Here is a 16347-nt window from a genome sequence, read left to right as displayed (position 1 = left end):
TGAGGCTGCCAATCTTTGTATTTTAATTTTGATCCCTCCAAATATGACTACTCAAAATGACCGAAAAGAGTAAATACTGGTGTCTGGCTATTGCGGCCTGGGCCAATCCCGGAAGCGTGCATAACCCTGACTCTACCTCGACTGAATATGCCTCTGACCAGCTTGCGATAGCTGCGGCCAAAAACCCTCAGCACTCAGGCATTGCCTTGCTAAACGAGGGTGACATCACAGCTCGTTTACAAATGCTAGTGGACTCTCGGGGATTCGAAAGCATGCTCAATCTCCGGCAATCTCCAACGACAGATGATCTTGAAAATCTAGTCAACATAGCGTCCCACCTAAAGGGACTTGACTTTCCAGAATATGAGGACCGCGAGGAATACGCTGACGTTATGTCTCCAAAACAGCTGACTGAATGTCTTTCGTCAATCCTTATAGGGCGGATGTGCAAACTTCTCCGCATCAACCCTCCAGAAACATTGTCCTCCACGACTTTATATTCTGAATTGCTACGATTGTACACTGTTGCGTCTTGTCCTAGTGCTGGTCTACCTCCACCACCACCTCCTCCTCTGTACCAAGTGGCAGTACAAGGCAGCTTATCGCAGGGAATACGCCCAGCCCATCCGTTCAATCCAGGACTGAATCAGGGAAAACTGAAAATACTGCGGCCTCATACGGTAAGTTGCTGCCTGTTATGCTTATATAGCTCAAACTATAATATCTGACTTCTCATAGGAACAGATGCAGCGGGGTCTTTTCAGGCGAGTTTGGGACGGTATCAAGAAGTTTGGACGCCGCGGTGGTGGCTCGCTGTCAGACGAGCACCGCCGCAGAATGCCCACCTTCACAAATTCGGCCCTGCGTATTTAGGTTGTTCAACACGACCAACATGGAAAGTGAAGGCGGGTGGGAACTCCACCCATCGATCAAAAGCGTTATGGTTGCAAAGTTTCTTGCGGTGTTGTACTGGGGCCGGTCGAAATTGCCAGGTGGTTGGGGATTGGGGGTTGGGGGTTGGGGTTGGTTTATGGCCAATGCACAGAGATATAAATCGACGTCTGTCACCTGTCTATTCATTTGGTGTTTGCCGCCTATATATTATATTTAGTCTTTAGCACTCTCTTTATAATTTTACCAGCTAGTCCAGCTACACCTTGATTACTACATCTGGTTTTCTCTCGCCATTTCAATGCCATTTCAACGACATAACGAGGGGACATTGTCAATACATCGAACAATGCATTATGCCAGCCTTTACTGTTGCCATATCTATAAATCCGATCCATGCGAATGCGACGAGAAGGATGACTGTACCGAGAACGTTGATTTACAATTCAACTTCGAAATATGCGGGGAATGTAAAGCTGTTCTTCAACAGAAACCGAAACCAACGACGTCTCATTCAATACTATGTCTAGATTGGGCTGCTCGGGACCATATTGTGCGCGGGGACATAGTTGATTGCGCTGCGATTGCTCCAGCGGCTGAAGACCTAGATCATTCCATGAGACACGAGGGCTGTGGGTGGACTGGCCCGGAACTTGCTTGGCGAGAAATTCGACGCATTATTGATGATGTCGAGCCATCCTCTATCTACATTGTGGATGACCGCATCTCGCTTAAAGGGAGTGAATACGACATGGAACGAAACATGGTGGATTCCATAATTGCATACGTAGGGCGCGATTTAGTTATTGAGAAGCCGCAGTCGTAACTCTTTAATAATGTCAGCTAGAATACGATGGAATTGGACATGGATGTGCGTGGTGTGCGGGTGATTTTGGCTATCCGCCTACATCCAGGCTTTGCGGTGGGTTTTTAAAGGAATTAGGACTTTTGGTTGCTATTTTCTGTGCTTTTGGTTGGATATAGAATTCTTGACCTATAAATTGGTGCTGAGCCTAATTCACTTCCCCTTGCAGCATTAATGAAGCTCTCACTTGTAATTAGTAGACACATGGCTCTACACCAAGAACTTCCCTCCGAGTATAAATAATTTGGCCAACACCCTTCCAGCTATTGGTTCTTCCACCTTCCATCCCTCTTCTGAACGCCTTTTTATCCTCAAGGATGTCGGACCAAGTCAACACGCTCTTTGAAGGCAATTCGGGGTCAACGTGTCAAGCCGCTGTGGCACAGACATCGGATGAATGCCTACCCGAGCTCACATATCAGCAGATGTATCAGCACATGTATCAGGAAGTCTTCTGGAATCGTACAGAGATGTACTTGGAAAAATTTCTTCCTCAGTGGCCCATTTTCCCTCCAGACGAAGTAAGAGCCATGCGGCAAAGATATCTTACTTCGCAGAGCTCCGACAATGATCGATTATCTATATTAGTTCTGGTTGATTTGGCGGATATTACGAACCCGTTTCATAATCAGGATATTCTCGAGATCCAATTCAGTGTTCGCTATACAAGGACCCTACAAATCCATGCACTCTTGGCACTTTACTGGGAATGTCGTGGATTTCACAGTCTGGCGAACGAACACATTGTTAAAGCATTTCAATTGGGAATATTATCTTGGTAAGATAGCGTCGCATCTGGTATAGAACTTCAAAACCTAATACTGCAATAGCGTTCAGTGGGAAAGTGCTTCCTTGCAGCAACATTTCGCAGATGTCGTTGCACTCTGGTGCTGCTGCTTCATTGTCTGGTAAAACCTCTTCAGGCCCCTTCCCGTTTCCTCAGCCCAGAAAGACTTTACTAATACCAACAGCGAGTATCCCATTCATACAGAAGTGACTGTCGTTCCAAACATATATAAGTACCTGCCATTACCAGCGAAAGAAGATATCATACAAAACTTCGGTATTAATGCAGGAGACTTTTTCGAGCTCCGAACTGCCTATATCTCACCACGGCTCGCCGCACTTTCCCGACCACGGTTACAGTGTCCGACTCTAGAATCCATCGAAGTCACGGCCCCTCTCGCAACCCTTAAAGACCGCTATGTAAAGACACACGGCTTCGGTCAGTCTCTCGCACAGGGGCATTTTATGTCTGTCGCGTCGTACATTGATGACATACAAAAGTCAGACCCAACCTACAGGCGTTGGGCATTTCCTTCGTAACGTTCAACTCGCCCCTAAACAGGGATGGACATCTTACGAATCTATCGAATCGAACGCCAAGCCTTGGCGTTCGAGTCGAATGTGACCCCTGTAGATTCGAATCGAATCGAACACACCATCCGCAGATTCGCATCGAATCGAATGCATGAATTTTCTCGTCTCGTAGATTCGTTTCGAATCGAACATGTCTCCTGTAGATTCGGATCGAATCGAATGTGTCGTCAGTAGATTCGATATTAATCGAATGCCAAGACTTGATCGAATTCGATTCGAATTCGATCGAACGGTCGGGTAATTCCGTTCAACGTGGGAAACGTCGAAGACTAGTCCAAACGAAGGCAGAAAAACGTCACGAGGTCATGGTCACTTTATACGAGACGTCGCGGAACACAAGTCAATTAGGTACTAAGCAGATTAAATGTCACCCGTATCCTTGAGCGACACAAGGATGTCAGTCCAGGTATCTTCACTCAGGCTAAGAAGCGGCAATGAGGGTGTGTAGATCCCAGCTTTACTCCATGATCGAATGCATTGAGCCATCGCCACTATCTCCCTCCTCAGTCGGCTCCGCAATGGCACCATCATACGTCCAGAGCTGCTAAACGTCCTCTCGCTCTCCGCGGAAGACGATGGAATAGTCAGCATATCAACTGCCATTAGAGACAGTCGCGGGTACCGATGACCGTTATTTTTCCACCAGTCAATCGGCCTGCTCCTGTAGTTGTGACTGTTTACAACATCCTCAGCGCAGTACCGAGCATATTCATCGTCAGCCATCACTCCCGCTGCCGACTGTTTTGTCTTTCGGGTGTTCTTGCCCCCGCGCGAGGACGCTGCAAAGGGCGAAGTCTGGGTACCTGATGGTCCAGCTACACTCCTTGCAAGCCTCCGCTCGATGTAATCCATCGAGGCCCCGTCAGTCGAAGCGGTCACCTCACAGCCAACTTCGCGCTCCTTATACCTCTCCCAGATCTCCAGCAGTTTTTCTTCGTACTCCGATCGCCAAGTCTTGGTCTTACGGGACGGTACCCGGGACCAAAGTTGATCTAGAAGACGCCATTTCTTCGCCGGGTTGAAAACAACAGCGCCTACATAGGCGGCGCTAGTCAGACGGCTGTAGTATTTATGCAACTTCTTCCATCCAAGCTTGATAAAGACCTTGAGCAATTTCCGAGTTTTGTTGTCAAGTCCGTCGAAGATGGCAACTTCGACATCCCTCTTCTCCTTGCTCACTGGATCCTCAACCTCTTCCAATATTGTACCTTCAATGGCACTTTCGAGGTGATCAAGGAGGATCTCGAAGACAGGGAAGTATTCATCGAAACTTCCACAAGTGGACCTCGCTCCGGGAATACCAATTCCCTGAAGTTGTTTTGTGGCGATTTCGAACGGTTTCAGAAGCTTGACAAGTATCTCGATGACCTTCCAGTCATACGCACTTAACCGGTACTGTAGAACTGCTGGCTTCGTGTTCTCGCTAGCGCTCTCCGTCTCCCACCGGTTCTGAACGTCATTGAAAAACGTATTGAGCGCCGGCCGGAGGAGAAGGGCTCTCTCCATCATACGCATGTCCGAGTCCCACCGGGTGGCGTTGTTAAAGACCCAGTGGAGCGTGGATTCCTTGCCGGATTCCTTACGCTGAGACCGACGAAACTGCTCATAGAGTTGTGGACTTGCTCGCAGCTGAAGCCCGATGTTATGAAGCATTCCCGGCGCGCCATACTGGCCATACTCCCTGAAACTGGTCGCGTTTATCTCCTCTGGAGCTGGGTGGGACGACATGAAGTCTTCATCTGGGTGTACGACAGCATCGGCTTGCATCTCCTCGTCCTCGTTGTCCATCTCTCCATCCAGGGCCTCGTCGATAGCGTGGTCAATCTGCTGCTCATCCACATCCTGGTCGTCGCCATCCGCCGCGACAATTGCAGCAAAATTCTCTCGCTTCGACCCGTAGAGCAAAGCCCGCACGCAGAGGTTGAAGATATGCGCGGCACAGCGAATCCGTCGCTCTTCGGGAGAGAAGTCGTGTTCGAAGGCAAGATCTTCCATGCAGGTGTCGTTGTTGGCAGCATTGTCGAGTGTGAAGTACCCAAGCTTGTCAGGGTCGTTGATCTGCCAGAATGCGAGCGTATCAGCGACCTCATCGGCAAGCGATGCGCCGTCGTGTCTGCCCGAGAGAGGTCGAAGCCCAAGGAGAATTGGGTGTTGAACGAAGTTATGATCGATGAATTGAGCGTTGATCCCGAGGAATGAAGTATACGACTTGGATGTCCAACCGTCGAAGGAGAAATGGATTTGGGATCGAGCGCTACGCAACACTTCGGTCACCGGCCCCACGGCGCCCTTATACTCAGATTCGAGCATGCGAAGAAGGGTCTTCGCGGAGGGAATATGGGCCGTATCAAGGAGCGGATTGCCGTAGAGAAGGATTCGCTGGAACCGCTCGGTATTGACGATGTCGAACGGCAAATTATGGTAGGTAATCCAGTCGAGGACGAGAATCCGAAGCCCTTTGCTGCTGAATCTTCCACGCAACTTGCCGATAAGGAACTGGTCGTGAGGGTTATTAACGTCGGCGTCGATGAAGTGGGTGATTTTCTGGTGATCTAGAGATGAAGCCCCCATGCCGCGGGCAACTTCGTTTGGGGCCTGCCAAATGAGAACTCATATTGTCAAGCTGTGCTCGAGAGGCACAAGCATGGCCCGCACTTACCAGAATCCCGTGGGCTTGGCGAAGGTGCTTCTTGATGGCGGCCCCGGTCGAGCAGACGAAGCAGAAGTCTGACTTCTTCTTAAAGCCTCGGGCGAAGCAGTCCGCACAGATCCACTTCAGCTTATTGCCCTGGCGCGAGGTGGAACGGTCCTCAACACGATACCCAAATTGCTGCCACCACGCCCTCGTGTCCTGGCCGCCAATATAACGCTCGAATCCCGGCCATTTCGCCCACTCCTGACGGCCCCAGAGTGTCCAATCAGCCTTGACAAAGTCGGCGGCCGTCCCGCGAGGATGGGGCGATGGCGTTGTTGGCAATGAGGTTCCTGAAGACGAAGCGAGTTGCGAAGACGAGAGCTCAACTCGCTCCATTGAGCCTGGCTGATTCGACGGGGAAAGGATCGAAGAGAATATTTCGGAGGACATCGTGGCGATGTTAGCTAGTCGAGCAAATCGGTTCTGCGGATCGAGCGAGCTTGGCCAGGATGTCGGAACTCATCCAGGCTTCGCTGAGGCGCAACGTATACTCATCCATAGTTGCAAAGGAAAGTACGGCCGCACGCGTGTTCACACGCGGTTTGGCGTTCAACGCGAAAAGAAAGAAAACATAAGGTCGCCAGCTCCGTTGAACTGGCTAAGTCCTGTACGAGTGAAAGAAGCATCGTTTGGTGGCGCGGGTGACTACGCTCTGGCTGTCCAACCATTGGTGCTCGAACGTCCTGTTGGTGTTTCACGCAATTATAACACGATTGCTGTGTGGCAACCTGTCAATTAAAGAGGGCTGTCGCTCAAGAAGCTCCCATTGGCTTGAGTGAGCGCGTCGCACATCCCACTGAAGCGCATCGCCCCCATGTTGTACATAAGCCACGAAAGATCGATGAAGTTGCTGGTACATCCGTTGGCGGGGGCAGGTGGGTTCCGGCGCATGTCCATGTTACAAAGAGGTGGATGAAATAATTACCCAATTTGCTCTACTTTGATCCTGTAGGGCTTAGGGAGTGACGTAATTTTCCAGGGATTTGGGTCTGAACGGTTGTTCACGAAGATCTTGCATAACAACATAGGAGTGGGGCCTGGGACCGCAAGGGTCAATTCAAGATGAGGATGGTTTACGAGATTCCAAGTTTGAAATACTCGTCCAGTCGTACCAAAATGGGTACCAATGGGATTCTCGCGGTAGGAGAGATCTAAAGGGATTTAGTCTTGTTGATGGTTAACATCTACCCTGCAAAAACTGGCATGTATTTGCAGGTTTATTGTCGAGCTTGCTACAGAGGGAGACCTACCCTGTATGGCGTTAGCTAGTGGATACCAGGGCACTCACCTATTCTAAAATGGCGGCACAAGTACCATCTAAACATCTCTGGTAGCATTTCATTTCTCCAGGGGATCGTTTTCCAGCCTCTCCCACACACCAAATAGTTGTCTCGGAAAATTAGAAACAACCTCTATGCAATAGATCGGTGTTGGAATTTAGTAAATCAACCATTTGTGGGCTACTAATGAGATGATTGCTGCAGTTGTTAAATACCTGTAATTATACGGAAGTCTCTAAGAGTAAATATGTACCTACTAACATATCTTAGCACCAAATACGATAGCGCGAAAGCAGGACATCAATCACGCCTTGTCGCGTCCGATCGTGCCACAGCCTTGTTGACACGTCCCATCTAGTCACGCTGAACGAGCCCCTGGCCAATTTCAGCAAACCACGACACTTCGTTCGATCGAATCGATCGAAAATTGATCGAACAGTCGGGCCCGTTCGATTCGATCGTCGAATGATATGTGCGCAGTTCGATTCGGGTGTCGAATCAGATGCGCCACATTCGATTCGATGCACTCGAATATCGAATGACACCTGCCTGTTCGATTCGACATCGAATCGAACGCCAAGAAATTCGATTCGATATTCGTAAGACTTGGCATCGAATGAATCCATCGATTCGATTCCCATTCGTAAGATGTCCATCCCTGCCCCTAAAAACCGCATGTGAAAAGCGAAACACTGACAACGTTACAGGGAAAGATTCTGTCTGTACAAGTTGGTAGCCATATGTTCCAATAGCAGCCAGAGGCATATCTGCCTATCACTAGTTCAAAAATCGCTTGATTTCTTACACCCGCTCCCCGAGTGCTTTACACATACGGACGTTAACTCAATATGGGTCCTGTACTCCAGGTTATTGGGGACGGAGCAGAAAGCATGCTGAAGTTACGACAAGTTACGTGGACGGCCGAGTAAAGTGCGGACGAAGTTCCTATCATCGCGGTAATAATTTGCGTAGCCATACTGTATATACGTTCAATCCTCTGTTGAGGAAGTTTAATATCCATACGCGTTCATACATTCATCAAGTGTATTGGTGACACTATTGCGATTGTTACTAAGCGTTTTCTGCGGTTAATAATGAGCTTAGCGGCGACATATATAAGGGTCATCCATGTCTCAAGTTCCGGAAGAAGTTTCAGTTTGTCATTAAATTATCACTCGTCCTGTCCTAGGTTTTGCGCCATTGTTGATGCTGACATGACTGAGACCGCTTACGTTTTGGCTTCTAAAGAGGTTGGGTTTTGTCCAGTCCCTCGCAGTCGAAAATTCTGGGAAACCTTAATTGGAATATTCGCAGACCCAGAAAACGAAAATGAAATGCTTTCTCAAGGTAAAAAGATGATTATATAAATGATTTGGACGATATCTGGTGACATTTTTCAGCCGAAAGATTTATGACCGCAACAAAACATAACCCTGCGATGACTGCAAAAGAGTGGGAGGCATGGGTCAACGCGGCCAGACGAAGCGGCTGGAAAGGCACGGAAAATTACCTCCTTCATGATGCTGCGAAGGTATCTGATCCAGACGGAAGCCGTGCCTCTCAGTTCCAACTTATTAGCCTGGATTGATGAGGGTGAAAGAGACATAAATGGTACTACTTGAACCCCACGTTCGATAAATAATGTCGGCCTTTTCCTCTTCCTTCTTTTGTATTTACGATGTGTCTTTCAGGCTTAACTCTTTGCCGTGGGTGTTCTAGTACCTGGGCAACTCTCGCGACGACTTGCGTCGGTGAGTTTCGCCTGAACTTGTTTTGCGTAGTTGATATCTTGAATGCTCTGAACATCAAAACAGTTGACGATATTCATATTCGGTTTAACAGGGTACGGAGGGGTGACGGAACAAATGCCTTAATGCGACACTACAAAGGCTTCTATAGCCACGCTTGAATGATCACACGGTGGAACAAGTCGGCAAATAGGTAAAATGTAGAAAAGTGATGGATATACAGTACCTAAAGTGTTGACTTGGTGTGGGTCATGTCCCGAGACATTTTTAGGCAGCTGAGTCGCTGCGTAGTGGCACGGGCCGTGCCACTGGGTATATAGATGTATGAGAGCTGTCAGCCAGACTTTAAGAGAAGCAAGTTCAATCGCAACATAAAGTAATCTAGAAGATAAACGAAACACGAGCCAGATACAGTATGCAAATAGTCCAGAATCAGCGGAGCTTGTCTACAACGGTGCGGGGTCATGGCAATGCAAGCACTGTACTTAAAGGCATCTGCATCCCACAATGCTTTCTCATCATCCGGTCTCTTTATATCCTGTCTTCCTAGCCCATAACGAGCCATTCTATTTATCAATATCACCATGACCACATGTCACTCGAAAGTAGCGGAATGCAACAAAGATACAAACTGGATGAAAGTATGGGGGAACAATAAAACGGATACAGAGGAGGTAAGTCCCGCTACGTACGTTTCTATCCGTGCTGTGGCTAACTGTCTAGACCATGTCTTTAGAAGTCTACCAAATCGATACCATCTGTGGTGGCAAGCCAATATACCTGAGCGAGAATTTCAATGTTCAGCTCAAGGGGACAAAGAGAGTAGCGATACTTACTACACAACCTTTGGGAGACGATGCGAAGCACAAATTCTTTTGCAAGTATCTTGCAGGGTCAAACAAAGATCGGCTTCCCCTCCATAAATTGAGAGAGTACGATTTTGTCGGGGGATATTTAGCCCACGACAAGTGTCTGGTTTTCACTTGCGGTAAGACAAGTGAATTGGGCCGTTTGTCAAGATCCCTGAACAAGTTAGGGGAGTGGAAAGGTCTTAATGATGGTGACGTGCTACCCACGACACTAGCCAACATTAAGTGAGTAAGCGGCAGCACTAGGTTTCAGGTTCTAGCCGAGACTTCATAAGTAAATTGTGTTTGCACCAGTACTATTTGGCCGTCGCCGAACTACATTTCGCAACCCTGTCCGCCACCAGTCTGCAATGGTGTCAACTAGGTGATTAGGCAATAGCTATTCCCTATTTTGCTCATAGAGTAGCCTGCAGCTCTGCGTTACACAAAAGTCCTTCAGTTATTTCAGTTATTTGGGGGCCGTGCTGAGCAACTGATTTTAGCTGCTACTTCGTTTATGGTGAAAAGGTGGCCGTCGCTATCCCACTTATCATTGGATAATCTCCACAGCGAGGATCCATGTTCAATTTCTGCCAGGTTATCATAAAATAACCGAGTTGCAATGTTACTATTTCGTTCATCATTTGATTGATCGTATATGGCTTCCGGTGTGCATTTATCACACAGCTCGTTAAGAAAAATTACTCGCTTTATAGACGTGGTCAGAAATGTAGACCCGGGGCTGTCAAGTTTACACCCACACTGGGCGCTTCTGCGAAGCCGCTGGTCACTCATGGTGGTAGAAGATAGAGTTTATGGAGACAAATAGAAGACCAGGGCTTGTATGCTAATGTATGATGAGATGAAAACGGACCAAAGGGATGGATTCTTCTTAGAAAAGGGATGTCTATTTATACGAGTCGAGACATTGTGCCATGGCTAGTGAAATAGAGTGATCATTCGATTCACAACCAAATTTCATGCTCTACCGGCAATGAATGATTTCGTTGATGTCTGACTTAGCTGTGAAGCTGCAACGCCGACCGTACCGCCCGCCCTAATGATTGAGAGGCGTGCCTTGCTCTTGTAATAGAGGACTCTGAAGGTATAAAGAGAGCCTCTGTACCGCCTCTGTACCGCGGCTTAGATTCCTTTCTTGTTCTTCTTACATGCATTAATACTATTGTCTTTCTTTTTCGGAACTACTGCTCTATTTGGCCCCCTTCATTCGTCGCGTCAACATGACACGCCCGTGTTTGACGACGGCGTTATGGTACGATCAATTCAATTTGCAGCAATACGTACCAGGTATAGTGCCAGGACCTCATCTATATCATCACTACTATGTCTGCAAACCAGAGCTCCTACCAGAGGACGCCATAGATACCAAAATGGTAAAATTAGATCTTACTGCGCATGGCTCGGATGAGCCTGGGGTCTTATTTTCCGCCTCGCACATCCATAGTAGCACAATGCTACACAGCCTGCTTCACCATCCACTTGTTAGTGCTTTTACCGCCGAGAGAGTCAGTCCTCTTGCACTGGCGCCGATTATTCCAGTTGCTTTTAACATGTGTAACCCAACTTGGGCCCATATCTCAACAATATCGATGCTCTCATTACAAATTGACGTCGGGGTAGTGTACCAACGACCAGAAATATCGGAGCCTAATGATTTCAAGGCCGTTCTGGCCCGTCATATTGCATCCGCAAGTTTGCATGACATGCTATCGGCTCTGTCACCACATCTAATGGAGCTTGATATTGGCTTTCGAATTGATGGCGGTTTCGAACAAGAGTATCCAGCTCATTTCGGCTTGACCCTGCCAAACGTTTTCTTCCCACAATTGGAGCGTCTAGCTTACGCAGGATTTTCCGACGAGGCTGGTCAGTTCACGACCTTCCTGGCCAACCATGTGAACACGCTCACCTCTATCGCGCTAGAGAACATTAACTTGGGATCGCAACAATTATCCGTTCTGTTCTCAGTTTTGAAGAAGCTACGCTTACATAGCGTAACCCTGTGGGGAATTCTTGTAGGGAGAGGTGGCCTAGAAACGGTTGATTTCACCAAGGCACCAAATCTTAGCGACGAGTTTGAGGAAGCACTCAAGACAAAGACTGTCGAAGAGTTTGAGGAGTGGTGTGAACTTGAGGTCATCTCTACTTATTAGGTATAGAGCCAGTAAACAATTGATTGCTTATTGTTAGAAATGAATACTTAGTTGGGCTATGACCGTACTTCGTGGCCAGAATTTGGGGTTTGCAGCAATTGGTAGGGTGAATGAGCATTCCAGATTGGGCGGAATGTAGGCGATGGGAGTTTCCTTCCCTGCTCTGGGCAGGAATCTAACAACACATTTCGCAATGCCCCTGGTTCCAAACCTCTAATGCCTGAGGGCTACGGAGATTATGCACCCATAGCGCGTAACGGGGCGATGACTGAAGCCTTGTGTCATGATTTGCGTTTTCTCATGATGAAGGTGGCGGAGAGACTTTCTGAGCTCTTTTCTTTGCAGACATCTCTCCGGTGTTGTGACAAGCAAGCGAAGACGCCAATCTGTGTAGATAATATGATAGGCAAATCAATTCCCAGTTCTTCCATTGCCGGTCGGTCAGTGGTGGGAGGTAAGCATTAGCACCAATGCCTCCTCCATCCTTACATCTCTAGAACCCGCAAACATGTTTTGGTCGACCAACAAAATTGGATGGGCCAAAGCAGTTCTACTCTGTCCGAACATCCGTCGCTGCAACTAACGCACGGTCCGAAGATGGGGACCGATTCACTGCCTGAAGGGTCCAGGTGGCTAGGCAACCCCTGCCTAGACAAACCCCTTCCAATCAGCCAACCGCCCAAAATAAGCATAAGTGGTCAGCAATTGCGGCAGCCCAAGTCCTGATAAAAGGGCAGCACCGGCCACTGTCATCTTGAGTCGGCACTTCTACACCACCAGCCACAACACGAACTGTGCCAACTGTACGACAGTTGCTCGATCAAGTTCTTGGACGGCCCCCATAGCTCCCGCTCGTAACATCTTCGGCACCCTTTCGTGTCTACTATGTCGACTGCACAAGAACCATGCGCTGCATGCAGCTGGACTACAGAGCGTCAAGACTCTTGTGGCTATCAAAGTAATGTCAAAGTTTTCTATGCCGTCGGTGACCGAGCAGCTTGGAAAGTTGGGTCGCAGAGAATTATCAAAGACAGGTCTAGCCATCCTCCGAATTCAGAGGCCGAGAATCTTCGATTCATCCGCGAAAACACAACCATACCTATTCCTGTAGTCGTTGATGACTGGACAGACCGGGATCGTCATTTCTTAATCACGGAACGCATACCCGGCACACCGCTCAGTGAGGTTTGGCCGAGCTTATCTGAAACTGATAAAGATAGTTTCGCCAAGCAGATGGTTGGATATCTCCTTCAACTTCGGACTCTCTGCTCGACGAGAATACAAAGTATCAACGAACAGCCCGTATACTCCGCATTTCTGTTCCGTGACGGCTATGGAATTCCCCATGGCCCTTTGACCTCTGACGAGCAGCTCTGGGATGAAATGGCCAAAGGCTTGAAGAATGTGCCGCAAGACATTCAAGACCGTCTGAGACGACGAATGCCAGCGGCTCGGCCGTACACCTTTACCCATGGCGACCTGACTTCAAAGAACATTATTGTTCAAAACGGCAGGATTACGGGAATTGTTGATTGGGAAAGTAGTGGGTACTTTCCAGTTTGGTGGGAATTTGTCTCTACTGCGATTGTCGACAGTGAACATGATCGTTTGTGGAAGGACCAATTGCGCGGCCATATGGAAGATTGGGGGGAGGGGTTACAGTTTTGGCGGTGTTATTATAGTCTGTCGAGATGGCCAAATGTCGATGAGAAGTTGCTGCAGTGGCTTCAATAATCGGACGAGAGAACAGCTATGAACCGTATGGGTGACGCATGTCCCGACGACTTTGAGAGTTTTGATGCTATACAGCGGAAAAGAACAGCTCTGGTGTTGCAATATGGGCTTATGTATTAACCAGAACTGCACCATTTCTAATATTCAAATTTTTGCAACAACTTCAGCCCGTGGTACACAAACCATCCAGTTGCTATAGGGCCATATGAGAAGGTCAGACCACGAGTTAGATGTTTCTACTTATAGCTGTTCCATTCGAAGACTCAAAGACATCACTGATTTTTGCTACCTAGAGTTGTGTTGAACAACTGTACACCACATTCCAGCTCCACCTGGCCAATGGTTGGCATTGGTTTTAATGCCCGGATCCAAACACCGCCCTTTGCCCTTATAAACTGCCGTTCATCTCTATTCTGGCCGGCGCATTGATTTCGGCAAGTCAGCTCCGCAAAATTCGCATGTATCTCTCCCGGTAATGTTGCCTTTACCACACTTCGGGCAGTTCATCGTGAAGTTGATGTCGCTGACTTCTGACTCTGCTAAGCTGAATGGGTCATAATTAGCGTGCTGCGTCTTTGCGGTATTCAACTGCTAATGCGAGAAGGGAACGAACGTAAAGTTTCAACCTAGAGGCTGGTGGGGTGTCTTAATTTCCGCTGTTGGGTGAAAGCTTGATGATGAGCTTCTTGATACACTATGATGGGACATGGAGAGCTTTTATACCTCTGGGCCACAAAAGCAACCTTGCTGTATTAACGCTGAAACAGCGCATTTAACGCAACTAAGTGAAAACGTTTCTGCTCAGCAACTTGTCACTTTCCCCCACCCCGTCTCTCTCTCTGACAAATGGCCAGGGAAAGCTCGGTAGCATGGGGACGCACTCTGTGGCTTCACATAAGGGTTATGAGTCGAACACATTCTAGGCAACGGAGGAATAGGCTGTTCATGTAGTATCACCCGCATGAACTTGTTGGTGGTAACATGGGTGACAAGCCAGCAATGCTCGGCCCTTCAGATGATACGAGAAATGCCGATGTCGTTAGACCAGACCTTGCCGATACTTAAAGCTGGAGCAACTTGACAAAACCCAAGTCAAGCCGTTGAAGGCTGTAAGATCCAAGGCCTGCTGGGAACACCTTACGCCTAGTATGCGGCTCCATCATCCATTGTCCAGGAAACATCAAAAACCGCAGTTTTCACATGGTCGTGGACAAATTTTGGAACGGCCTCGATGACGGAGCAGTGCCACAAAACATAGCTACTCCGAGTTTCATGTTGATGTGACCAAAGAATACGGAGCTGTATGGTCTAATTTATCATCCTCCTAACCAACGTCCTCAAACTATGGTTCGTGAGACAGTACTCCCCAATCTGACGTTCATAAAACCCCAACGTACGTAACTGTATGCAATACCGTACCAAGCCTACGTATGAGTGAATTTTCCCCATGCCTTTCCCTTTCTTCAAATTCAGATCTACCCTAGCGTACGGGTGTGCAGCTGTTTTTACTCGGAGTAATTGGGACCTGTGACGCAGTTTAGATGCTTCTTGCAACGTGCGCCCGCCGCAGGACGTCATCTTTTCGTTGGACTTAATGAGAATAGTATCGCAAGGGGTACTGGAGAGACTTACGATAACAATTTCAACGATAGAGTCGTGGGTTAAGGGATTCGGGGCCGAGAGGAGCACGGCTGGATGATTGAAGGCATTTGCGTGGAGTCGTCTGTCAACGACTGCGTCGGGGAGGATGTGCTCCTTAGCTGGGAGCCATACTATGCATCCCGGTGTTACTTTTGGGACATGCGCTGGAGAAATATAGTATCCAGGTGGTCTAATTGCACGCTTTTCCGTAGGGGCGGATAGGGAGGGGCTGTGTATTATAATTTTGTTCCTGTGGATGTGGTTGCGCGATGGTATGGAGCCGCCCTTGTGATTACTCTTCCGGACTTGCATTGCAAGAGGCACTTCAGTGCTTGATATTGTTGGAAAGTTTGTGGGGATGTTATGCGGAATTGAGTGCAATTGTATCGCCAGTCCAGAAAGGATCAAGGGATTGAGAACGAGGGGGCATTGCTGGTGTTCAAGGGTGAATATATCTGTAATGGGAAGAGTCACGACGGCTGCAACAGTCAGTATCCTAGTTCTTCTTTCTTTGTTTCTGGGACTAAGATCCCATGTCTTTGGTTTCAACATTACGGTTCTGGTCCTTCTGAGAGAACCTGAGGCGGAAATGGCTGGCAAAGCATTTCACCACACTTTCGGGCTCGTGTCTCGAAGCTTAGTCCTGCATTCTAGGATCCTGCGTCTGATTTCTGAAGTCTTATTCTTCCTGCTGTTATTGGAGGGGGGTGTTTTCTTCCTTTTAGATCGCAGTTGCGAGGTGTACGGCCATTTATGTCTTGATTCACAGGCCTAGCCGCCTACCAGTGCAATTTATCGGAAAATATCAAATACTTAACTGCGACACGCCCGCATCATTTTAAACTGCCTACCTGTCCCAGGGGAAAGTTATGCCTACAAAGATCGCTGGCGCACAGCCTTTTCGAAACCACCACGTCGATGACGTTGCAGTAAAATCTGAATCGCTTGTCGCAGTTCCGCCATCTCCTGCTGTGACTTTTGAGCTGTGATCGGATGTTTTCCTTGTGACTGCATCCGCAGAAAATTTGCGAAAACTTTTGCGAGCTGGCGCTGCTTCATCCCGATATTCGCGCAAAGACTGCATCTGGTGG

At 48.2% G+C, this 16347-nt stretch overlaps 4 protein-coding genes across 4 annotated transcripts; 3 read left to right on the top strand and 1 right to left on the bottom strand.

Annotated features, from left to right (window-relative positions):
- Positions 1-56: 56 nt before the first annotated feature.
- On the top strand, positions 57-873 carry VFPPC_11329 (hypothetical protein; the record flags this gene model as incomplete). Its single annotated transcript, XM_018289555.1, has 2 exons — positions 57-680; positions 739-873. The coding sequence occupies 2 exons, from the start codon at positions 57-59 to the stop codon at positions 871-873; spliced, it is 759 nt and encodes a 252-aa protein (XP_018136361.1).
- A 2623-nt stretch (positions 874-3496) lies between these two features.
- Positions 3497-6221, bottom strand: VFPPC_11608 (ribonuclease H-like protein; the record flags this gene model as incomplete). Its single annotated transcript, XM_018289740.1, has 2 exons — positions 3497-5731; positions 5796-6221. 2 exons carry the CDS (start codon positions 6219-6221, stop codon positions 3497-3499), a joined length of 2661 nt encoding a protein of 886 aa, XP_018136364.1.
- A 4958-nt stretch (positions 6222-11179) lies between these two features.
- Positions 11180-11881, top strand: VFPPC_11612 (hypothetical protein; the record flags this gene model as incomplete). Its single annotated transcript, XM_018289742.1, has 1 exon — positions 11180-11881. The coding sequence occupies one exon, from the start codon at positions 11180-11182 to the stop codon at positions 11879-11881; it is 702 nt and encodes a 233-aa protein (XP_018136366.1).
- Positions 11882-12766: 885 nt separating this feature from the next.
- On the top strand, positions 12767-13615 carry VFPPC_11613 (protein kinase subdomain-containing protein; the record flags this gene model as incomplete). Its single annotated transcript, XM_018289743.1, has 1 exon — positions 12767-13615. The coding sequence occupies one exon, from the start codon at positions 12767-12769 to the stop codon at positions 13613-13615; it is 849 nt and encodes a 282-aa protein (XP_018136367.1).
- Between the last annotated feature and the right edge of the window lie 2732 nt (positions 13616-16347).

This window comes from Pochonia chlamydosporia, chromosome 3 (assembly GCF_001653235.2).
Source record: "Pochonia chlamydosporia 170 chromosome 3, whole genome shotgun sequence".
NCBI lineage: Eukaryota > Fungi > Ascomycota > Sordariomycetes > Hypocreales > Clavicipitaceae > Pochonia > Pochonia chlamydosporia.
The sequence above is the reverse complement of the archived record's forward strand: the minus strand, read 5'-3'. Positions and strand labels throughout refer to the sequence as shown.